This window comes from Saccoglossus kowalevskii, chromosome 22, assembly GCF_978046115.1.
Source record: "Saccoglossus kowalevskii chromosome 22, keSacKowa6.1, whole genome shotgun sequence".
NCBI classification, from domain to species: Eukaryota; Metazoa; Hemichordata; class Enteropneusta; family Harrimaniidae; genus Saccoglossus; species Saccoglossus kowalevskii.
Genome location: NC_140662.1, coordinates 17,970,031 through 17,996,770, shown reverse-complemented (window position 1 = coordinate 17,996,770; position 26,740 = coordinate 17,970,031). Strand labels below are relative to the sequence as shown.

Here is a 26,740-nt window from a genome sequence, read left to right as displayed (position 1 = left end):
AAACATAGTACAGCAATGCGCTAATAGAAATAAACCCTACATGGAATCTGACCATATAATGAATACCTCCCTCTTGTAACTAATTTCTTACAAATGCTAAATTACTTCTGACCATCCAAAAGTAATACACAATACAATTTAGTAAAGAAAAGTAATTACTAAAACCCATTCAACAGATGATAAGCTGTTGCAAATTCAAAACACAAGTAAAAATATGATCATCCAATAAACAAACAAAAAACAAATTGTGTAGATATCAGACATTGAAACAATTTGTTGCAACTGGAATAATAAACTTAATTAACAAGAAGTTACTACATTTCATTCCTGCATCATTTATTCTGTAACCTCTGAATTTCATCTGTCAGATGAATAATTTTTTTTTACGCTTTGTATCAATGAACAGTGGGGAATCATTTTGTATTAACGGTACTGTGAAATTACATTTAACATCACGCATTGCAATACCTGTTCTGATTGGTCAATGCAAAAAATGCTTATACTTAAGACGAATCTGTTATGACACCAATATGCGACAATCCTTCAAACCAGTAATATTTACTGAACCAGCAGGCAGAAATGACAGCACAATAAACCACTGTTAGTGTGGACTGCAAAATATTTTAAATGTCACCTGGCTGTATCCAGGCTTTTAGCCAGCCACTGGTCTAGTATTTTTAAACAGGCACTCAACATTTGAGATGCGTACAACATTTCATTTTACAGGCAAAATATTTATAAACTTGTCCAATTTAAATTGAAAATTACATGTAATTTACAAAAAAAGACTTTTTATTGACTTAGGACTGCCATCTTTCATTTTTGTAAATATTTTAGGCAGGCACTTTCTATTTTCATGGTATAACCTTGGCTGTATCTAATTGAGGTACTAGTAAAGGATGGACCATAACATCTCATCATAGAACAGATTTAGTTTTGATAATTGATCAAATGAAGCAGGAGGTACACACACACACACGTAGTTCATAAACTTAAAATCAAATTTAAATGAACGACTAGGCCTCACAAAAAAAAATACATTTCAGGTCATTTTTCAAAAATGAATTGATTCTTCCTCCCTCAAATACTCGGTGACAACGTATGCAAGATTAATCAATTTGTTAACATAGGCCACTATGCAGTGTCAAAGTAAGTGTGTGAGGGGGGGGGTCACACTTTTTGTGAGTGCACATACTGACTAGAAACATTTCTTTTGTTTGGCCTTAACATTTTCAACTCAAGGATCAAAAAGTAAAAGGTTTAAACCTAATTGTGATATTTTCAACAAACTTTGTTCTCATTGGCAATTGCTAGAGCTCACAATTTTATGTGACCAGCACTATACACAAGGCAAGACATGTTATTTAAGTGATGGGGCAAACACCTTCTTGAGCATCGGCATTACCAGCATCTGCAAGATGTGATATGTATAAATTATTCAATAATATCGACATTTGATAAACATCAGCATACAATGGTAGATCACTAGTACCAGTTTCCAACAGCTGTTTTACCTGCGAGAAAAAACAAACAATAAAAAGGCATAAGAGACATGAAGCAGGTTATACTAAACTATACTAAATGACACTATCGCTACAATAGCAGTATCATTAAAAAGACTACTGGAGGGGGGCATATACAAGTCTATATACAAGACAATTATTACACTCCGAGAAGCGTGTCTTGTTTCTTAACCACAAATTTAGCAATAATACGTACAGTGAAAATTTTGGTATAATTGAAAGATAACTGGTTCAATAACATGTAATTCAAGAAAGGTTGGACAAATGAGACAAAAATGATATTTGCTCCCAATGAAGTTATTCAGACAAAATGGACAACGTATTACAGTTCTAGCAAGAGTTGAGAGTGTCTTCCGGTTTCGATTTTTAAATTATGTACAGACACTCACTCAAACACTGATTAGAGCAATTCTTGCTGAAAAATTAGACTGAATTGTCAAGCTTAAAGCACTTGTTGATTTTTTCTTCCCAACATTGAAATTCATTTAAATCCATTCAACCGCAATATATAAAAACCACCCGTATATAAAGACCATTTTGATGAAGTTCGCAATACACAGGTTTGACTATCATTAACCTTATTCAAGTAAAAATGGAGTACGTTAATAATGTGTCAACTTAGTATTGCAATGCATATTCAATAGAGGTTAGAATTTTATTTTTATTTTTTATAAAAGTTAGCTGTAATCAAATAGGGTTCAAAATTAACAACCTGTCATGATTACACTTCACTAATTCAATATTCAGGAAAGGTCAATATTAAAATTAGAGAAGTTCTTACCAGTTTGTTAGTCCATTGGCTTACAAACGGGAAGGGAAATTCTCTTCGTTCCCATTTCCAATCACTGGCAGCAAAGCTGCTAAACAGAGAACCCTGAAAAGAAAACCATAAATACTATGCTTTAATAACCAAGAAGATAAAACAAGTTAAGGAAGGATGTGGTTAACAGGTAAAAAATTAATCTTCACCATTTTTGTTTTCTAAAGATTCGTGTCCTAAAAGTTTGTTAGCCGCTACTATCCTGAAGTATAAAATTAGGGCTCTATGGTGGTGTTCATATGCCCACTGAAAGGTCAGTTTTGAAACTGCTATTCTTTGAAGTGCAATTTACTTTAATTTCATCAACAATACTTGCAATGTTGCTGCACAGACATGCATGATTGATAAAGCATAGTTTCTCCTGATTACTTATTAGTTGTGAAATCAATGCTTTGAAATTTGCTTAATGAGGTGGGCTAGTTCCAATGGAATTTAAATGGGATTTTTGTAATATATTATGATGAAATGCAGTACATTGCAGCATTTTTATACGGGACTCCGGTCGAGTGTGAGCGGAAACCATGGCACAGCAATTATAATTGTACTTGAAGATCCTATGAGATGAGTGCAGACTACCAAGAAGTTATTTTCAACCTGACAGCGACATCATTTTGCAAAATACCATATTAATATGTTCAATAGATAGCTACACTGAGTGAAGAAGTGGCAGCACTGTGACTTTAAATATATCTACATGAATGAATGAATGAATTACTTGTGGACATTAATCGATTGCGTTTCACTACATTGATAATGTTTGCAATATCATCGTGGAGTGGACATGTGCATGAAACTATTGGTACACATGATTTGAATCGACTCTGCACTTACTGTTTGCTCAGTCCAGTACATTTTAACAGTGTCATTCCATATATGTAAAGTTCTGCCTTCAGTCAGTGGCCCATCTGTGCAGACCAGAGTGAAATCTGCTTTACCATGTTTTGATTTTACCTCTCCCTTTAATGTACCAAATACTTCAACAAAACCCTGCAAGTATAACAGTAATTTAGGAAAAGTGTAAAACATGACATTAGTGACCATACTGCCTTCTCACATATTTAATAAATGCGTCACAAGGTACCTGAAGGTAATTAGGGCAAATTTACGGTAGAATCCGGTACAATTTTTTCAAACCCACAAATTGCTTCATGTCTTTTTATAATATGCCTTTTATTGTTTGTATTTTTCTTGCATTTAAAACAGTTGTTGGAAACGGGTACTAGTGGTCTACCATTGTATGCCGATGTTGATCAATGTGCCATCAAACATTGCACGTGCAGTCATTTAAATGTTTTGTAAACAATTTTCTTGCTGTATATAATGAATTTCATTACGGTATTAATGATTTTCATACCTTATCAAAATTAAAATCTTGAAGACACCCCCCCCCCCCAAGCTTCAAATCACAAAATTAAGCTGTTATTGGCTATGGATGCCATTTGGTAATGCCAAAGCCCACAAGTCCTTTCCTCAAATCCTGGCACGAAATTTTTTTATGTATTCATTACCACTCTTTGATTAGTCAAGTTGTTTCAACAAAAATGTATTTATTTATACCGATATATCAAATTAATTCATGCCAATAGAGATATCTTCTGTTTCTCAAGGTATGTAAACTAGTATCTGTGTAGTAGTTGCACTTCCGGATGTCAATGTACATGTAGCAGTCATGTGTGTGCTCAGTTTGAACCCGGATAGTAATATACACACATGTACATTTTCAACGTAACAAATTTTATGATGGTTAACATCATTATTATAGAATGAAAAAGTATATTGGGTCAGTGGACAATTTTTAAAAACACAATGCATTGCACAGTTTGAATTCAACTGGAACTGCTGTACAAGATGTGAAATATTTTTTTTAATCTTAAAGCATGTACTGGTACTTCATTTTTCACTTTTGATGTTCACAAACCTTATTGCTTTTTTTCAGTAGATCTAGTAAATTAGCATAGGATTAACCAAAAAAATTCAAATAATTTTATTCTCTAGGAAACTATTAGTAGATTTTAAACTTACTTTTCTTTTGGATTCTTGATATCCAGGTTTCAAACCACTTCCATCTATGCGGACATCTTGACTATCATTCAGATAGGAAGCCAATGCCACTAAGTGAATACTGTTACAACACAATCCCCATCCTTGGCCATGTATATGTAAATTAACTGGTCCCTGTGGGTTGATAATTACTCAATTTAATCTTTGAAATGCTAAAGTCAACTTCTGTCATCATTCACAAAAAATAAATTTATTTTTTAAATCCTGTATTAAAGCAATGTAATTAAATAAAATAAAATTTGTCCATTTGATTTGAAATTTGTCAAACTAAAGAATAAAAGACTTGTGAAAGGCGCAAAAAGCTGATACTTTAAAATGACTAATTTTCATTGGGTTTTAATTTCGCTTATTTACCATTTCAGGCATATTCAGTGGGTTTTAAATTCACGGTTTTATCATTTAGATAATGTGTTCAATGCTAAATTTTACATATTCACTGTGTTTTTAATTTAGCGCATTTTCCAGTCAGCGAAATAAGCAAAAGTTAAAAGTAGTTCAAGAGATTTAAGAGTTATTCAAGTTAGTGGCCATTTAATAACTGACTATCATGTTTCTAAGGTAAATTTCTCATTTTAATAACACATAGCACTATAAATTATGCAGAAATCTGATATTTATCGTTGGATGTTGATTTCTCTAAAACTTGATTGGCTTACAATCAAATCCCTAAATACATACATTAAAATACATTTTAAAAAGTATGATCACGATGTCAATTTTACCTCAATCTGGTTAAAGACAGATTAAAGAGGTGATAAAAATGCTGTGAATTTTTGTGTAATGTAATCGCCGACATAAGTACTAGGGACAGGTTTGTTATGAGTGAATCTGTTGAAAAAAAAATACAAGGCAAATTTGTTTCACTATCTTCTGAGGGCCCTCCCCGCCAAAATAATGGCTACCCCTTAATACAAATGTAGGTGTTCCATACCTTTATATGGTCCTTCATATATTTATACATGGGTATCGCACACCACTGTAAGTGCACGTACGCATTCACCCCTGACTGTATAAACATGGCCTGTACATCCTCATGGTCTTTGGCAGTTTGGAAAAGAACCTGAAAAATATAAAGACAAAAATGAATGATCAGAAGATTTTTTTTTTCTCCCATTGGAGAAAAATTACATTTCTTCCATTTCAGTGAAAATCATTTTTATGTTGCAAGACATGTAATAAACATAAGCTCACTTTTTCAATGATAAGATGCTTGATTTTACATCGTTCAAGTAGACTTTCAATCACTTTGCGTCGTGGAGGTGATGCTGTAGCTATTATGCAAACGTCAAATGCTGAGCCAATGGTGATGTCATCAATTAACTGAAGATATGTTACACGTGAACTAGCATTAGCTTTCGGTTCATTATCATAGATAGACTTTGCACGGTCAAGACTCTGCCTACAATTACACAATGATAACAGTATTAGACAAAAATCATGATTTGACTCCCATAAACATTCACATTTCTTTTAATTCATTTAAACCCATCTTTGCCAACCAAGTTTCATTTATTCATCCATTGCCTGACCATTATACCTCGGCAAAATACCAACTATCAACCTTCGTTCACTGTTGACGAAATCAAATACGGCTGGTACATTTCCATAGTGAAAGGAACATGAAGAAACATGTGATGCATTTCTAAAGGAAATCAAACAAAGTCACATGTCTTTGTCAGTTAGGTTATGATGTGATGTGATACAAAACAATATTGTGATAAAAGTTAACATCTTTTTGATTAAATTTGAAATTAATGGCAGTTGTTAGAGGAATTTCCAATAATAGATCCATGCAGCGTTTGGTCGTTGTACCACGCATGCAAGAAGAAAGTAACCATATGAACAAAGATGATGCCTTTGAGTGTTGTACACACCAGCGAGTACAAACAATATTTAACAAGATAATTTCTATGTTGGTTGAAATGCTTCAAAGATTATAGGATGTCAGTGATTTAATCAGTGCACATCGTACCAAAGTCAAAACTGATTTATGCATTCCTTTGAGAGAGTGAGTTGAATTATAGAGAAAATTACTTCTAACCAACAGAGCTTGTACTTGCGAGGTATGACCACCAGCCCTTAACTGTATACAGTATGACCACAGACAGCTGTTATTTTTACAAGAAAACTAGCAAATATAGTATTAAATTACTTGCGTAAAATAGTACTTACTTGAATGATTCCACAACTACAATGTTGACAGCCATATCCAAGGCTGCAAGAGCTTGCAAATGACGGGAACCAACATTACCTACACCTGCAATGTTTAGCGATCAAATAAGAAGTTATGAACAAACTGAGTATTCACTGTCAAGACAGCGAGCTAAAACACATGGAGCTTCATCCTACAACAAACTTTTACAACACTCAATGCAAAATAAATAATTTCATTCACAAATCAAGTATTTCAATGCAAAATGTTATAGTTTGGGTGTAATTGAAAACTGAATTTCAGTTATTTGCGACAGTGACTAGTAAAAGTGGCATTTTGTTAATGTTCAAGGTAGCGAGACTATTATTTGTGTTGAAAATTCCGATTTTCACATTTATTTATTAATTGATGAAATGCACTATAAACTTTCATATGATAAAGTCAACATAACATAGAATGTCATGTAAATTGGTTAAAATGTAGATTTTCTGAAGGGAAGCAAGGCAGCCTCAGTAGTGTTTTCCAAAATCAACAACACAGGTTTAATCCGTGTGCTTATAAGTTTCAAAGATAAACTCAAGACAAAGCAATGTTAGGATGTGTTATCAGTAGCTATCTGACACACAATGAGTGTTTCCAAACATTTGAGTGGTTTGTCTCCGCTCCTGTTTATTTCACAGATTAGTCATTTGCATATGAATGTGTCAGACAAGGTCACACAGCCACTGAAAAAAATCATTGATTTTAGTGTTTTCATCTGCCGTTTTATTGAACTATAGCTATCCCATTCCTTTATTTTTTGGGGGGTTTCCAATAGCCTTACACAATTGGATGCCCCTACACATGTTAAAACAGACCTTGATGGGAAAACAAATCGCTTGTGCAGATAAACAAGGTAGAAAATCTTTGCTGTGACTTCATCGACGTCATCAACGTTTTCTAGGAGTTTGTTTTTCAAAATGCAAGGTCTTTAACAAAAAATAACGTATACTTATTGTCGTTGGATTAACACCAAATTTTCACAGCTTTAAGGTGACAATGAGAGGAACTTGAATGTGTCCAGACAAACTATTTCATGGATTATTTACCAATGTGTTGTGATTTGAGTTGGGGTCAATGCGACTAAAACAGAAATTAAAATTCAGGACACTATTTTTCAAAACGCGTTGCTTGAATAAAACTGATCAGACACATTCAATTTACCAGACTATTGAACAACTAGGAAAAGTGAAAACAAAACTTATTATCGCCAGCATAAATGCGTAATTATTTTTTTTACAAAAAAAGTAATTTTTCACTTTTGATTAAGTAACGCACCGTAGAATGCAGATACAGGCATGACAAACACACCTTTGAAAAGCTTGAAGTCTGGCGATTCCAAAAATATATACTTTCCTGGGTCTATTTGTAGTCGTTTGGTCCCAATTAGAAGATGAAAAAAAGTATGCAAATAATAGTCCCGCTACCTTAAGGTAGCGAGAAGGGAAATTTTCACTTTTTTCTTGATTTTTCACAAATTGATAAAACGGTTACTTCAGACCTTGATACATCATCCCAGGTTTACAAAAGATCGAAATTGCAAAATAACGTTGCTTAAATTAGTGTTTTAAAACGCTAGAAGAAAAGACTACAACTGCCGTTTCATGCATATTTGCATAATGTTTATTTTTGGAAGGGTTTAAATGATAACATCTTATCTGTATACTCTGTTGTCGACGATTCTGATATAACGGGTGATAAGCTTTCCATCGCAAACAATGCGTGTTTATCTAACGTCCATTGCCAGCATTATTGTCAGTCAAGACTTCGGAGAAACATGGGCATACAGTACTCATTTCGCCCAACTTTCCGCTTTTACATCGACCGCTTATCGCTTAATTTCCGACCATGCGGTCTTGTCCGACCGGAAACCGACCGCATTTTAATCGCATTTTTTTTCGCTAGCTCGCTCATTGAAACACCGACCGCTTACCCAAACACGGATCACTGGCACATGAGTGGTCGAAATGGTGGTTTTAATAGTAAAGTGTGAACATACAACTAGTATTAACTATTATTAAATTCTGAACGACACCTCAAATCTAATACGTAGTTGTATGACACTTGTATCATGAAAGCAACTGAACTGTGACCTCTTGTTACATGTTTTGGGTGCTTGTTCTAGATGTACTATTTTTTATTATTTTAATGACAGTTACGTGAAAAAAGCATAGGTAACTCATTTTGACAGAGTAGAGAAACGAGGAAATGTTAATGATTAATTCCAAAAATAACGATACCGAATCCACGTCGGTTCATGTCTGGTAAAATTTGACATTCAATTATCAAAAATAAGTCACGATCATTGAATGAGTTCAGTCTATACCGTACCGTAAAAGTGTTCCCACAACAAATATTTTCGACTAAAAACGGCCACATGCCCTGAAAAAATAGAGCAGAGCTTGACATGTATGAATAATTTATTGGACTTAAAAAAACGTGTCAAATTTAGTTATAGTCATAAATAATTGGTGGCCAGTCGATGAACAATTCGTAACTCAGGATTCACACGGAAGTCCTTCAGGGCTGAAAATCATCGACCCTACTCTGGTTTACTTTATTTCCCAACTTGCAGAGAAAACTGATTCGCCGTGGACTCTAATGTATCTAAGCCTAGTATTTTCTTTTTGAACTGAGGTCAAATTCCATCCGTTTGTCAAAATATACCGATGTTTTTCAGCGAATTTTGAAGCCGGTCACAGCACAAAAACACTATGTGAATCGACGCCGGAAATTAGATGGTACGACGACCTTTCAATTAGCGTTAAATATGCTTTGTTACAACATCATTGATTGGTTGAAAATCACATGATCGGAGCACAACCTGGGTCACAGAACCATATTTGTCCGTATTATCATGGAGGTAAAATACCTCCATGGTATTATCAACAGGACCTCGCAAAAGAACCACACCCACATTTTCAATCCTTTTTAGAGCGGAAGTTGCCAACAAATGTCAAAAAACTCGTGAATTTCGTGGATTCGAATAAAATAAAGCAAGCGATTGATAAGAATGATTATTAATATTTTTCCCGATGCTCTTCGAATTTTTAGTTTTTTTTTTATTTCAAGGTAAGAAATGGCTAGTTGAAGTTGCATCGACTTCAAGACGGTTGTTTCACCGCGAACAACTCCAGATCTGTTGTAGTTTTGCCATGTAATTAAAATATATATTATAATAATAATAGTACTTGTTAAATTATTTGGGGTCTCAGCCCACAAATTACGGACATGATCCCCATGAATTAGGGTAAATGTTTGTCCCGTTTCGGCTGATTGTGTTGATCGACGCCCTTCCTAAACTCAGTATGGAGAAACCAACTGGGATCGACATTCCAAACAAATTATTGGGACATGGTAAACAGACATTCCAAACAATCGAAATTATCAACGAAAACGAGATTTTTTTTAGATATTTACAGACATACTTTCATTAAAAACATATGTTAAATTAACAAATACACAAAGAGGTGTAATATAAGGTTTTATTTTAGGCTTAGAAATATTTCCTTTCACTCAGCCCTTGCATGAAACTGCCATTTAGCTTCATGGTCCTTCAGCTTGTCTTTGCCTCGGGGGGAAAAACAACAATAATTATACAAAACACATTGCGAAGACTCAACAATCAGGAAAGAAAACCCAGACAACATGTCGTACTTGTGTTGAAATACATTTTGTATTTCACGTCAGAATATTGTTCAAAATAAAATATTCAGTCCAAGCCAAATCAAGGTCAAAGGGTCAGATTGCGTGCATATAATTATAGATAGTTAAAACAAAAAGTATTTGAACTTTTGTCAGCTGTTGAACATTCATAACAACCAGAAAGACAATTATAAGACAATGTGAACCTCGGAAATTTTTCTATTAATCCTAATTTCAAATGCGCGCAAGCGAGCGGGCGGTGATATTTCGGGGTTTGCGCGGTCAAAAATAAAGCGGAAATTGTCCGGTCGAATTCAACAATCGGTCGCAAGAGCGAGTGAAAAAGGTGATTGGAAAGCGAAAGCGGGCGGGAGGTTGTGCGAAACATGGAGGTAAAAAGAGAAGGAGTCACAGCCAAGCTTAGATCAAAGGTACCAGGATGGTCGCCGCTGTTTGTACATAGATCAGGGAGTTTATTTGCCGAACGGATCAAGGAGAACAGTTTCCTCTTAGCGCAGTGAGGATTACCGTGAATTAGCATACTACGGACGCCTTCGGCAGCACTCGGTGATTTTCGTGACAATTCTGTCAAATTCTTATGAACAAATATGGCGATAATGGGTAACGCGCACGAGTTTGACTACGATGCTGAAACTGCTATGTCCTTCAATTCAGAAGACGTAAACGAAATCGAAGAGCATATTACAGACGAAAAATTGTTTTCCATATGCTGTGAACGAAACGATTGCTCGAAAACAAAAAAAATGCAGCGAATTTCTTGTTGACGCACTGCCGTAGGAAGTAGAACATACAAGGGATATAAACTTCAAAAAGCGTCATTTCGAACCTCAAAATTCAGTCTCTGGTACAACGCGGTGCGGTCCATGCCATGCACCATTGCAATGATCATTAAACGAGCTTTATTGTGGACTAAAAACAGTTACAGCAAGGTTTTGAAACATTACAATATTGCCGATTCAAAAATACAACGGAAAATGTGCTGAAAAACGAAAAATTACATAAACTTAACAAGAAATTCTGTAATTTTCAAAATTCCAACGTTCCCGTTCTCACAAACACGATTCCTCTACGTATAAAAGATCTGCGCATGATTTATGTCCTTTAAGATTTACTGCGACACCATAAAACAAGACCTTGGAATGTGTACTGTGCGCAGCAACGCTTGAGACTAAATGACGCGTCGGCGACGATCCTGGGGTGAAAGGACGATAAGACAAAGGGAATTATAGGATTAAACTTGTCTAAAACAAAAGAAGTTTAGAAGGATTATTTTGGCTGTGACTCCTCTTTTTACCTCCATGTGCGAAATAAGTACTGTATAACTTTCTTTTAAATCGTATTATTTTCCAAGTCAATTATCTATTTTACTAATACCATTTTTTATAACGCAATGGCGAAGAAAAGAAAGCGTTGACAGACGAGGCAAAGAAAATCTGCCACTCAGTGTCGCAGTCTGAAACAGCATTTTTTTTCAAACATCGGCCATTTTGTTTCACCATGAAAACCGTTTGATTAGATCTCTTATCAGAGACACTTGAAGGATTAGCCTGTTTGTAAACTGCCAGCGTGTACAGTGGGACAGTACTGTTTGTCAGAGGGTTATCCCTCGTTGTGCGTTTGCATAACAATGGAAACCCGAACGTTCCTGGAGTACGGACTCAAATGCCAGCAGTTTTCTTCATTTTTCACGCTCGAGCATGAAATTATTCATTATCTGACACTCTTTATGAGTTCTATGATATCAGAGGTTAATATTTTTGGCCATTTTTAGTGTATATTTATAATAATGTAGCAAATCTAGTGTGTTTCATTAACCAAAACTGTTTTTCGCGTTTTTCTCGAGTTGAGGTTTTGACTGAGTACGACTCATTGGGACCGCCGCCAAATGAAATGCGTTCGGACTAGGACATTCAAACTCGCAGTTATCGTTCAAAAGATAATGATGGTGCGAAATATGTCTGGGTTTTTAAAGAAAATGCTTTGTCACAGAATAATAGTCTGTTAAAGGTGCCAAGTATGAAATAATTTGGGGAAAAAAAAAAACCTGCATAGAAATCGGAATAATAGGTCTTGATTACCGGGGACACATTTCAATGGACTTGATTACGGACAATGCATGACGTAAATTCCGCAGTGTGCTCTCGCATTTTTACAAGGTTCGCCATTTTTGATGTCACGTGATAATTATGTAAACAATGACTGTCCAGTTTGTGCGAACTTATACCTCTATACTTAGTCTTTTGAAATATATAAGCTAAATTACTGTTCTGAACGAGACAACAGACAGAGAATGTTTTATTCGAAAACCTTCTCGCTACCTTAAGCTTAACTTAATTCACAATTTGCTGTTTTTGGAGTACATCTATGATTCACATAATTTTTTTTTCTGCTGTTACATATCCATGAACATCTCACTTTGCCCATACATTAATGTTTGTGTTCTATGGTGGAAAGTCAGTTGATGAGCATTTTAGAGCGTTGTGCACTGATCAGAGTTTCAGAAATGGACCATTGTATTTAAAATTAAAATTATGGCCAATCAACCTGTCTCATTACAAGCAGATTTTAGTGGGATAGGTAAATGAGGAAATTGCCTGTCCCTGTGGACAGATGAATTTCAAATCCTAATTTATCATCAACTGAGACTGATTCTTACCAATGACCAATATTGATGCTAGTTTCGGCAACTCCATACCACGCATTGGCTCATAAAACTTCTGAACACGTCCTAACTGTTTATCAACTGGCAGTAGATCTGGATGGTCTGGATTTTCAAGGAACGTCTGCAGAGATACAAAATAATGAACACTGTTGTAATCCTAGACTTGCCTATAGAACTTGATACGTCATCGCAGCTTTTCAAAAGATCAAAATTTCAGAAAGACGCTGCTCAAATTAGTGTTTTCAACAGACACGCAAGTACCTGCAACTAATGTTTGGCGGATGATTGCATAATGTTTGAACTTTGGAATGGCTATAATAAAGATAAATAAGCCCCAACAACCGTTGTAGACGCAATAAAGTTACATACACTGTCACGTGACAGTGACAAAACAAAACACCGGACGCGGTATGCCTTTGATGTGTGGGCACGAGGAACAGGGGTAGTTGAATATTCCATTGCTTTGTAGGTATAACAATCATTGCTGTGTAACACTTGGAAGAAATATAATACGAACATAAAACTGGAAATGAATATTAACAAGAAACGTTAAAAGTAAATTCCTTCGATTGTTAGTTTGTTGAGATGTTGTCAATGGGTTTATACACAGTCCTATTAAAAATATTATCATTGTGAGTGTCGCGTTTGCGCATAATGGCATGTCCCATTGCCAGTTTGCCATACAGCGCCCAGTCAGTCTTTCCCAGGAATCTTCTACTTATATAGTTTTACATACTAGTATCAGTATGTACCGTCACCATGTACCAGTTTCAAATATCGTTCAGATCTCGTGTTTTGCAACGATATTCCGAATGTATGAAAACATACAGTGAGTTTGAACGGTTCATTAGAAGTAACGTAACAAGGCTAGCAGACAGTGTCTTTCAAATAAGATATGAAAATGATGAAGGGATCTCCGTATCATTGTCGGACTGCGACTTTGACATGCAGGACATGTTTCGATGTGCCAAGACCGTGCCCAATGCCGATTACCTCCGTATAAAAGTTATAATCACATAGGGTTGTTCACCAGCACCAAATCGGTTAGGTAATTCCGAATCTATAACTGGTAGCCGACCTAAACAGTTGGAATTTGGAAATATTGCCGAAAATTGCAATCGCCCCAAGAATTGGAAGAAACAGAAAGAAGACGCCCTCGTGAAAGAAATTTCATGTTTAAAAGACGAGAAAATGGCGATAGCGTCACAGAGGGCCGAATTGGATCGCCCCGTTCAAGAGCCTGAGCCTGTTGGTACTAGCATCAGAAGTACGTGCCAAATTTGCCATCGCAAAGGCCACAAAGCTCCTGGAAACCGTAACAAAGATGGCTGTTTAGTCGGTGAACCGTGTCGTGATTACATATTCTGTGGGAGAAAGGACAAACATAAACAAGATTATGTGGCCCGAATTACAGTAGTTTCCACCAAACCTCGAACGTTGACTTTGTATAAAATGTTAAAACACTACTAAAGTTGTTTTGTAACATTGCGAGTAAATGTTTACAAGTTGCTCCAGATATTATCAAAGTTGCGGTAAAATCAAAGAGTTGTTTATATAATAAACCAGACAGCGGTCTTCACTGTCGCCACACCAAATAAAAAAAGAGACGACTAGAACACGTGGCTGGTAAGTGCTGAAAGACGCATTTCGTTTCGCCAGTATCAATCTAAAAATATGGCAGAATACCTGTTTAAAGTGGAGTTTATTTACTACTCCGAAGCTAGAAGAGTACCTGTATTTATTAGAGAAGACGATTTCCATCAAATGAGTTACGAAGATTTTACGAACAGGTTGACCCGTGACACGACTTTTCTACGTCGAATGACAGAACTAAGATTACAGATTGTAGACGAAGACGGTCAGCGCATGGACTTGCCTCCAAACGATCGCTTCAGACAATTAGTACTAGAGAACATGCGTTTAAATACAACCGGTTCTACAGTGAAAGCAAAGATTTTTATTCTCGATGGATCATCACCTATGATTGATAAAAAAAAACACTGCTGAGACGGTTGTATCGACAACGAGCGGTGATACTAGAACCCGGACCAAATTAAGTTACACTGATGTTTCTGTGGAGGAAAAAAAGACCAGTGCTGACACCAGTATTAAAATTAAACCTGAAGATTCGCCAACGATTGAAACTCGACGCGACATTCTACAGGAAAAAATAGAACATCTCGTTTCATCAAAAGCAGTCATGGACAGAGAGTTAGCTGATCTGAAATCTATTCCCGCGCCATTAGCTGTTTTGGGGCTTCCCCGTCTCGCGTCTGCGACCGATCTCCGCTACGTGCAGATTATGTCACCACCCCGGCCATAAAGAAAGTGGAAATAAGGGTAAACGTGAATGCTGCTACGAGAAATGCCCCGGTTACATGTATTGTGGTAAACTGGATAGACACAGAGAACACGCAGAACTTGTGAAAGAGGTCAGTTTAAACATGACAGATTTTTTATTACCAAACGCTTCAGCGTGGTATTAAGAGTTTGTTTTCAGGGGTGGGTGATACCAAGGTGGGAAATGGATGCATATATGGGGTTAATTCCTTGAATTGCAATATAGAGGGTTCAGGCTGAAATACAATATATAGTGTTTTCATGTTTCGTCTGATATTTCTGTGGTATTCTGCTGCTGTAAGTAATGCACGATTTGTTCCGAAATTCAGTATAATGTGTGTATTCCAGGGTTATTCGTTTTTTGCTGAAAACACCCCTATTTTTTAGTGGCAGAGTCGAATAGTCTCACTCCCACTGGGAAATCTGCGTTGTTGCTTGAATGTGAGCTAATTAAACACATTTTCCAGACCGGCGAAAGAGTATGCAACAGCCAATGTTAACAGCCTGTCACATGATTTTGCTCTGAATGTCAACATGAAAAGAGGCTAGTCCATTTTACGCAGAAGTGATTGGGAGTAGAATGAGTGAGGGATAGTATCAACAGAGATGTGTATAGTGAAAAGTAATATCTATCCTTCATTTGCATCTCTGAGCATTTCTGTTTTAGTATATTGGTTTGAAAATGTTGAACTTGCATGATTTGCAATGTGTTTTTTTACTGGGACTCCCCTATTGATCGAATCCCGGGTTTGAACGAGATCGGCACACCACGTGATTCGTTTGAATACAATGCTGATGGCAAACATGCCGTGTTACTGCGGTACTCCACTGACGGAATGACTTACTAGTACCGCATGCTACAACTTCGCTTGTGATGTTGCTTGTTAGCCATGGATTACATGAATCTTGATTACCAGTCAAATGTTGCTCATTTGACGTTGGTAATCTTTATTTGGAACTGAGTAACTTCCTGGTACTTCGTACTATGATAAAAATCAGTCAACATACATCAAGTTCTCTCAATCGTAGTATTCCATGTGATGTACACCTAATATGCCAAAAATGTTGCTGAACGATTTAAACTGAATAAAAATAGCAGACGAAAATTTGTTTACAAAATAAAAATACTTCGGTTGCCAATGAAAACCGGTAAAAAACAAGCAATATGTTTTCGGCTGTTATCATGGAAGGACATGAACGTGAAGCTAACGTCTGTTTATAACTAAAACCGGGCACCTTATACGAGGTTCGCAAAATAACATGGCAGTCATTGGAAGTCACATTATTTTATTGTTAGGACGTATTCAGCCGTTAAATGTATTATTTCCAACCGTTTTGCGATAGTATTTTCTAGATTGGAGGCGGCATTTACATTTTATTCAAAGTTCAAAGCTGCGTTGGGATTACTTTGACAGTGTAACAATGTCGGCGTCGATGATCTATTACCGGTGTGCTGGCAACGTAGCCAAAATAAAAAGGCATGATCATTTGGGCACTGCTATTACAAGACTGGTAGGAGGTAATAAATTTGGGGCGAAAGTATTCAAAAAACAGATTTTGGCTGTTGCCAAGGTAGCGGTGGGTCAGGATTGTTTTTCCAATTAGTCACGGTGATGGTACGACCTGCCTGTCAAGTATGAACACAATCAGCCAAGCCAAAAAAAATCACAGAGGAGTTAAAAAGCCATTCCTGCTGAACAGTTACTCTAACTTCGGGGTTAACTTTCTCATTAATGAAAAAAGATATCAAAAATTCAAATAGTAACTTTTTGCCCACACTCGAGCCGAGTACAATGAGCTATGTCTGAGGTGTTCTATCACAGGGAGTTGGACAAACTTATGTATTTTAATAAATTATTGAATAATAAAATGTTATATAACTTTTCTTTTACCCCCCTCCCCTTCCTGGTATCTATTTCAAGTATTTTTGTCAGGTTTAAATCGTTCACCAGCATTTTTGGCATGTTAGATGTACATCACATAGAATACTAGGATTGGGAGAACTTAATGTTTGTTGACCACCTGGAAACTGAGTTTTATAAACCCGCTGCCTGGACCCGCAGTAAAATCTCCGATTAATATGGAGCCGCAACCATCAACATCGATATACCATGAGGTTTCTGCTGGCGACGTTGCGGCGTTACTCAGTTCCAAATAAAGATTACCAACGCCAAATTAGCAAAAATTAACCGGTAACCAAGACTCAGTCTATCCACGACCAGCAAGCAACATCACAAACGAGGTTGTAGTGTGCAGCTCACGAGTCAGCGACGACCGATTTCAACGAAAGTCATTCCGTCAGTGGAGTACCGCAGTTGCACGGCATGTTTGCCAAGGCACAGATCTGTGGAGGAACTTTTAACTTCAACATCAACCGTGTATCGTAGTCGCCCAGTTTAAGTTCTGGTTCTGTCGTGGTCCCAACTAAAGGGCGACAGTCGTCGTGTCGCGTCCTGTTCGATTTGGGACTCATAGCGACGCATACAACGCGTGTAAAATACATTCTTTATTTACATGAAATTCGAACACGCGCTGCGCTACGACCACCGCGCTTAAACATCCACGAGTTATTTATTCGGACAATGACTCAAATTAGACGTCTGATTATTTTATCTTCACACGTACATCGACACGCGTTCTACACTGACAAGCGTTGCTAGGTCGCAGCACTGTCTTGTCCACTGTTCTATCCCGGTTTGTTGCACGTTCTTTTTTTAATATGAAATAATCAAATATGGGACATATGTATAATAACAGAACCCCACACCCTCCCCGTGGCTTCGCTCGTGAAAGAACGGCAGCAGGATACACCGCATCACTCGTGAAAATAACTTCCATACGCAATGAAAGCCACAGGGAGGGTATCTGTCATAATACTTCATTATCACTGAAAACATTTTTCCCCTGAAATAAATTCCAGTGAATATGCCATTTCCCTCATACTCTATTGAGACACAGCGCAGTGAAAATTGGATTCACATGTAATGCTTGAAAACATGTCAGCAAAAATAAATTAAGTAAAATTCTACGTGACTTCATAATAGTTGGAAATAAACACATTACACCCGACCCTACCACTCCATATTACAATGTAAACTACACCCCAAAACATCCTTTCACCCAGTTACTACCGTGTTTCACCAGTGTATTCTATTTGACTTCAGGAGAAATTGAAATAAACAAATTAATTATAATTTCAGCCTCTAGTTGACCACTGATTAAATAAACTACCTCGTCTTTATGTCAACTTGCAGTTATTCGTTGCCTACATCAGAGACTTCAAAATATATGTTTCAATCCCAGGAATTTCACTCGCTGTTAATTGCATGGGAATGCCAGTCTTTAATAAATTTCTATTATCATGTCAATTTCTTGCGATTACTCGGAACATTAAGCTGTAACCACATACCGCCTAGGTGCTGTATTTAAATCCTGGTGTAAGCACCATATGAACTATGAACAATGCATGTGAAGCCAGCTGTGGGGTATATTCGATCCTATAGATTTCTCATTGTTTTGTAACTATTTGCTGCAAATGCAACAAAAATCAATATAAAAAATATTACCCACACAGTATTCTACAGGTTACTTGTTATATATTGACATCGGACACATTTCTGGTCTTCAATTATGCGTATGCTTTACATACTGGTACCAACATAACTGTCTGAATATTTGTTGAGTATATTAATTGTTCGAATTTGTTGTATTTTGATGTTGTTTTATAAGGCCAGTTTGCGATCATGACGGTTTCATAATTTATTTTTTTACAACAGAAAGTAAAGGACATAAAATATCTGAAAGACCAAATCAAAGACACAGAGGCTGAATTATATAACATTAAAATATTCATCGACAAAAATCAAACACAGTTCGCACGGGTTGTAAGGCCAAGACTGAAAAAATTATATCCTGAGAAATACATTGGCCCTCGTGGACAGGGTAAATTACTGACGGATATTCGATTGTTGAAAATTGCTTTGGATAGTAAGATTCCCGAGCAAAATATGAATGATGCTGTGCAGTTTCCTAAACTTATGCAGGCAGCAAAATTGAAAACTAACATTTATAGAAGTACTCATGAAGACGACTCTTCCAGCAGTGACGAAATGGAGGTTTTTCGCAAAGTTAGGAAAACATCCCCCGTACCTGAAACTCCAGCACAAAGTTCAGCTGAACCTAACACCGCGCATGATAATATAAACACCGCTCCTGTTAATCAATACATGACCCAACCTTTTCAACCCATGATGATGGCTCCTCACCCATGGTCGATGTACACAGGTGGATTTAATGTAAATTCTCCGTGGGCAGTACCATTCCATCCGCTACAAATCCCAGCTGCACCGAACCCGCAGAATTACTTGCATCACGGTATGAATATCTGCCTTCAAACGGAAATGTGCAAGTAACATCTACTGCTACTCTACCCACTCAAGAATCGACCATTTCGCAGCCTGACATACCAGAATTCCCGCCACAGCCAGTACAGACAACTGTATCACAAGTTCCAAGTACACAACAAACAGAAAACATTACTAACTTTGATCCAAATGCTTGTTTGTTAAATCTTGCAGCAACCGCGGCAGCTCTGTCCGCCGAACCAGAACAAAATAACTGATTTTAAAACACAAATCGGTAGTCCAGGTCAGGACAAAATCCGCCTATTTTCCCAAGAAATATATGTATCATTATTAGCAAAAGGGCAATATTTAATTTTGTTTTGTTTTCAAATTTGACAACAATTTTTGTTTCTGAAATATCAGTAGACCATCATGTCTGGGTTTGGTTTGAATTAAAATTGAAAAAAGTACATACAACTTTAGAATGGGGAAAAATTGTTGGGTGGTGAAAGTAAAATTATGATGTTTTGTTTTCACATTTTCACAAAAGTGAGTATACACAAAATTTTAGAGTGGAAACACATGTTGAGTGCGGAAAGTAAACTTATGATCAGTTATTTTACAAATTTTGATTTAATATCAAAGTCAGTGGCCAAACTAATTTAGTCTGAATGAAAATTGGGGAAGTGTGCACAAACAAAAAAGGGGGATGGAAGTGGGGTAAAAAAGATATGTTCTTTTATTTTTACAAATTAGATTGTTGGTGTGATTTGTTTTTCAAGCAGTTTACAGTAGTCAAATATATTAGACATAGCCTTTGTTAATTTATTTACCAGTTTATGTTATTGGCAGCGTTAAAGTTCGCTTGCCAGTGGGTTCTGCTTTTGACGAAAACACTTTTTACACATTGTATTCACAAAAGTGATAATAGCATTTTTTTTGTGTTCATGTACAGCTTTCTAGTATTCATGTTGCAAAATTACATGTTTTACATACATTAAATGTGATCAGTATACATGGTAATAAATAAAATGTAAAAAAAAACAGTACATTGTGTATAATGTGTTCATTATATAATCATTTATAAAGTGAAACCATACAAAATCATACTTCACGCGTTAACGGGATGTCATTTTTACCCTCTATATTTCTATTTGAGTTATTAAGGTAGCGGGACTATTATTTGCTTACTTGTTTTCATCTTCTTATTGTGACCAAATGACTACACATAGACCCAGGAAAGTATATATTTTTAGAATCGCCAGACTTCAAGCTTTGCAAAGGTGTGTTTGTCATGCCCGTATCTGCATTATATGACCCGTTACTTAATCAAAGGTGAAAAATTACTTTTTCTGTAAAAAAAATAATTACGCATTTATGCTGGCGATAAGAAGTATTTTTTTCACTTTTCCTAGTTGTTCAATAGTCTGGTAAGTTGAATGTGTCTGGTCAGTTTTATGCAAGCAACGCGTTTTAAAAAATAGTGTGCTGAATTTCAATTACTGTTTTAGTCGCATTGCCCCCAACTCAAACCACAACTCGTTGGTAAATAATCGATGAAATAGTTTGTCTGGACACATTCGAGTTCCTCTCACTGTCACCTTAAAGCTGTGAAAATTTGGTGTTAATCCGAGGACAATAAGTATACGTTATTTTTTGTTAAAGACCTTGTATTTTGAAAAACATAAACTCCTAGAAAACGTCCATGAAGTAACAGCAAAGATTTTCAAGCTTGTTTATTGGCACAATCAATTTGTTTTCCCATCAAGGTCTGCTTTAACATGTGTAGGGACATCCAAATGTATAAGGCTATTGGAAACCAAAAAATAAAGGAATGGGATAGCTATAATTGGATAAATTCGGCATATGAAAACACCAAAATCAATGATTTTTTTCAGTGGCTGTGTGACCTTGTGTCTGACACATTTATATGCAAATGACTAATCTGTGAAACAAACAGGGGCGGAGACAAACCACTCAAATGTTTGGAAACACTCATTGTGTGTCAGATAGCTACTGATAACACATCCTAACATTGCTTTGTCTTGAGTTTATCTTTGAAACTTATAGGCACACAGATTAAACCTGTGTTATTGATTTTGGAAAACACTACTGAGGCTGCCTGGCTTCCCGTCAGAAAATCTACATTTTAACCAACTTACATGACATTCTATGTTATGTTGACTTTATCACATGAAAGTTTATAGTGCATTACATCAATTAATAAATAAATGTGAAAATCGTAATTTTCAACACAAATAATAGTCTCGCTACCTTAAATAATATCAACAAATTACGTTTTATATGCATTTCAGTTTGACGTCTTATTTATATATAACCACACTCTGCAGCAAATTGACGACAGGCACCAGGACCAATTTTCCTAATTGCCTCGGCAATGGCAAGTTCAGTAAATCGATAAGAATACTCCTCATTTCCTCTCAGGCAAATTTTTATATAGCGGAAGCAGAGTTCACAAACATTAAACTGTGGACTGTATGGAGGCTGAAAAATTAGTTCAACTCCCTGTCTACGTAGTAAATCTTAGTGCTGGCTCTACAAAATGTCCGTGGTGAAACCCACAATTGTCGAGAACAACGCAATCTCCATCTGATAAAATGGGGTTTCCAAATACATCGACGATTCTTGTTGCGTCATCAAAAAAATCCAACAATTCTAAACCGTTGGAAGCCCAGTAATAATATCAGCATGGCCAATACCCGACGCACTCGTTAGCAAGTTGATAGTATAGTTGGCATTACTGGCATGTCTTTGAACTTGGACTGCAGGTTGCCCTCTTTCAGTGTGCCCGTAGATACGGTTTCCAGTTGTACGGATTACTGACGATTAGTCAAACCAGTGCAGTTGTCTAACATCGTAATTTGTAATAGCTTCCGTAAAGTCAAGCGTCCACTCCTGGTTTCTCTCTGTTGTGGACTCTGCAGCAACACTGGTAATTTTTTTTCGTGTCATACCTAAATGCTGCATTATACCACGATGTATAGTCGTAATGCTGGGAACATTCTCCCCTGTGCAGACTCGATCGGCCGCCAGTTTGTTTTGAATCTCTTTCAAATAAATACTAGGCTGAGATTTTTTGTAATACTTGATGTGCTGTAATACATTATGAGAGAGTTTCGAACATTCCGTTGGACCACCAGTTTCTCGATCAAAATTTGCGGTGGATGTAAATTTCTGACATATGGAGTAGGCTGTGGATTTAGAAACACCAACAATTCTTGAGATATCTCCGTAAGAACGTCCACGCAAAAACACGTCCACTATTTTTTCACGTACTGCATGAGGCGTTGCCATACCGGGTCGACTTCGAAACATGGTCAAGTTGTTAATCCTCTGCAAATTTGAATTTGAGAGTAGATCTAAAATCGCGATCTTTGCGTTGATTGGTTATTGTTATATTTTTAACAGGACGTCATTCACGTCTGGTTTCCAATATAAACAACTCAGCATTCAGTTTTAGAGTATCCCGGGTAAAATCGCGATCTTTGCGTTGATTGGTTATTGTTATATTTGTTGACAGCATGTCATTCACTCACGTCTGGTTTCCGATATAAACAGCTCTTTGATTTTACCGCAACTTTGATAATATCTGGAGCAACTTGTAAACATTTACTCGCAATGTTACAAAACAACTTTAGTAGTGTTTTAACATTTTATACAAAGTCAACGTTCGAGGTTTGGTGGAAGCGACTGTAAAAAAAATGAAAGACCGCGAAACCAAGCTTACAAAGGAGATAACAGGCAAAGAAAACGAACTTAAGGATGTAGTAGACATAACAAGTATGTTATAGTTAGGCTTGATATTTTCATACAAGAATTGTCCTGAACTATAGTAAACCATATATTTTATGAAACCTCTTATCTCACACTTTCTGAAATTCTGGGTAATTTTGGATAGAATTTAATGGTTATCACGTGACTGCTTAGTAAACAAACAAAAATGTTATTTTTAAAAAACGAGTACTGCGTGAAACTGGAACTAGTTAGATGAGTAACAAACATCGTAATGTTAATCACAGGGTGTCCCATACAATCGGGTGACAAGATTTTTGCCCAGCGAGGTGCGTTTATTTCACGAGACCAGCTTGAAATGTTGGACCGCGGTCACTGAATTACACTCAATTTACTTTTAGTTTATAACAAGATTTCTCGCCAACGATTATCGTTAGGATAAAACGCTCTCACCCGCATGTTTGACACTTTCGGTAGAACAGCCCATGCAAAATTCAAGCCAAAGCGATACCCAGGGAACGCAGCGTACTCGATAATGTAGTTCACTAATTAGTCCGTTTTCATTTGGCAGAAACGGCAAATAACCTTTCCACTGAATAAACTGGCCAATATTTTCAGTTTGGGACGTCGTTTGAGAAAAAAATGTTACACTCGCGCAAAGGGTGTACTTCTATTTTATAGATTGTGTGGTTCAAGTTACAAAGTGATCAAGCATATCGTCAATATTCAACGTAAAACAGGCTCCAAAGCACTGGCGAGACTCGTTCATCGAGATAGCGTTGTACAGTTACAAAAGATAAATTACGTAATCCTATGCGCATACAAAGGTTGTTTACTGACCGGACATAAGTGAGAGATTATGGTTACTTCCTTAGTAACCGGGGACCGCACGACTGGGGTTATTGTGGCAGCTACTGCAATTTTTAATGTAGGCCAGCTGTGATCAGTGTGAATCGCCGCGTGTTTTCTACACAATGTCCAAGTTGCCGACAACGATCATATCGGTCACCCCCCTTAGAAAAAAAATATATATATATAATAAAATAAAATGAAATGTGCCTTGTTAATGTAGATGCAGGCGTGCTAGCTGGAGACGAGCGATAGAAGCAGCTCGGTCGAACAGAGCATGTGTTTCAATGTTCGGTCGAGCGGCAACCGGGACTGGCGTAACGATTATTCAATTGTATTTATATCTCAGTTTCTTACTGGATATTAAAATTTAGTTGTGATAAATAATTTGTCGTTTGGGACGGACAACATGTGAAAAAAAGTACCTTGCCATACGCAAAGCCGGCTTTTAAAAAGATAACCCTGCCTGGTATACTGGAATCATGGAGCTCCATGCAGTACTGTTCAGCTCTGAAAATTTGACGTCATAATTGGGCGGGACACTCCGTATAAGGAGTGAGGTGATTGACACGTTTCTTGATTTGAATTTTATTTGTCGGAGCTCTACTGACGCCGCTTCTACGAATTCCTTCCCAAGTTCGTTCTCGGCCCCGTTTTCCACTTCAACGACGTGTTTTTTATATAGTCCCCGGTGGATCGGTGCCGGTAAACCCATGTACTTGACAAATTTTGCCATCACACGTCGGCTTTTACCGATCACTCCTCCGGCGATCACCAGTTTCCTATTTGCTTGGAACTCTTTTTCTTGTTTTTCAAAAGACGTGAAAATTCTCTCGGTTGAGGTAAAATAACATTCGGAATTTGAACATTTAATTTGGAAGTGGGGTCCCCGCCGTGCCGTGTGTCTTCCTCCAATGTCAAATCCTTTCGTTGCAACCTGAGCACCGAAAAAGTTCGCTATTTAAAATGTAGACATCGATCAGTCTCAGCGATCCATCTGCGTCAGCCACCCCATCATCGTCACCATGTGACGATAATTTCCTTTCTTATGCACTTCTTGACACTTTTTCTAGTTCTTCAATTCTGAGCTACATGTAGATAAATGTTGCACCGTCGTTGGAGTCCGAACTTTCCGAACCGCGATCGATGTTATTTTTTCTGAGACGAAGTTTTGCTTCTTCAGACATTGGCGTCATATTCTTCCTTTTTTGTCCCTTCCTTCTCTAATAATATTTCTGATAGCAATTTTAAGGAGCGCTAATTTTTTTATGTGTCACACACGGTGGACTAATATAGAACAATCACAGGGCGTGCGTGCGTTGTTTCCGTTGCTAAGTAGGCCAACTTATGCAAATTAGGTCAATATTTATTGTTTACGCTCAAAGCCGATAATCCTGAAATCAAAGTGAGCGGTCTGCTGTTATAAACACATATCCTAACTTTTTTGTTAAAAATGCTTTTTTTGGGTGTACTGGTTACTATTTTGAGTGGAAAACACATCCATTGCATGCAGATAGACAAATGCCACCAAAATAGACAATAAACAAAAAATGTATAAAATAGTGACTGTTATGTCTACTACATCCTTAAACAGCTACGCGACTTTCATAGCCGTGCAATGTCCGTTTTCACCACAACAATCACACCCAGATTACAAGCAGCTTTCCCGGAGAAGTACAGTGCACGATCCAAGGCGGGTAGATTGGAACTACTGAGAGATATCAGCATATTGCGTAAAGCATACAATAGCAATGTCCATAGTTTACCAACCCAGGACAGCCCACAAACAGACAGAACAGAACAGAACAGAATTTCTACTTGCTTTAAACTCAGACTAGTAATACAACAGACTAGCAACGCGGCGTTTTCTATTGAAGTAATGCGTGCCACGTTTGTTTAGTTTATCAGTTCTTATCGTACTGAGTAAACGTTGCTGGGCAACAACATTTTCATTATATTTCACAAAATAACGCGAGATCTATTCATATTACAATCAACTATCGCGATGCATCGCGAGACATAAAGACAGGAAGTGACATAGACGGCAGGAGCTGTCAGTGAACTTCGAAAATGGCATTTACGGAAAAATTTGGCGAATCTGAAGACGATAATTACGAGTGGGAAGCTATTTTAGGAGAACATTTTGACGAAGATAATGACAATTTCTCTGTAGAAATTTGCAACCCCTGATCGATCTCGTGTTTTTCATTTCCTGAAATTAGGAATAAAAAGAAATATACTGGGCTATTTTTATACAAAACTATGACGGAAGTCAAACAAAATCAGTGAAACTCGAAATAGCAACAATACTGACACACAATAGAAAATTGAAACAGTCACTGAACAACGCGTAGATCGCGTACTATGAAGTCGAACGCGACAACAATAACGCACCTCCAGTTTTTACCGTTACTGGATCACGCTGATACGCTGAGAGAGATATGTACATGCATGGAACCATGGAACTATAAACCGTTCCATGGTACATGGCACTAGCTCTCTCATGTTTCGGCATCCCTATTACTCGTCTGA

At 37.0% G+C, this 26,740-nt stretch overlaps 1 protein-coding gene across 1 annotated transcript; it reads right to left on the bottom strand.

The window, feature by feature from the left end:
* Nucleotides 1-319: 319 nt before the first annotated feature.
* On the bottom strand, nucleotides 320-6,656 carry LOC146729077 (uncharacterized). The gene is made up of 7 exons (XM_085495699.1): nucleotides 6,577-6,656; nucleotides 5,596-5,803; nucleotides 5,336-5,464; nucleotides 4,366-4,518; nucleotides 3,175-3,330; nucleotides 2,305-2,397; nucleotides 320-1,514 (listed from the first exon to the last, which is right to left on the bottom strand). Exons 1-7 carry the CDS (start codon nucleotides 6,609-6,611, stop codon nucleotides 1,365-1,367), a joined length of 924 nt encoding a protein of 307 aa, XP_085351825.1. The 5' UTR covers nucleotides 6,612-6,656; the 3' UTR covers nucleotides 320-1,364.
* Between the last annotated feature and the right edge of the window lie 20,084 nt (nucleotides 6,657-26,740).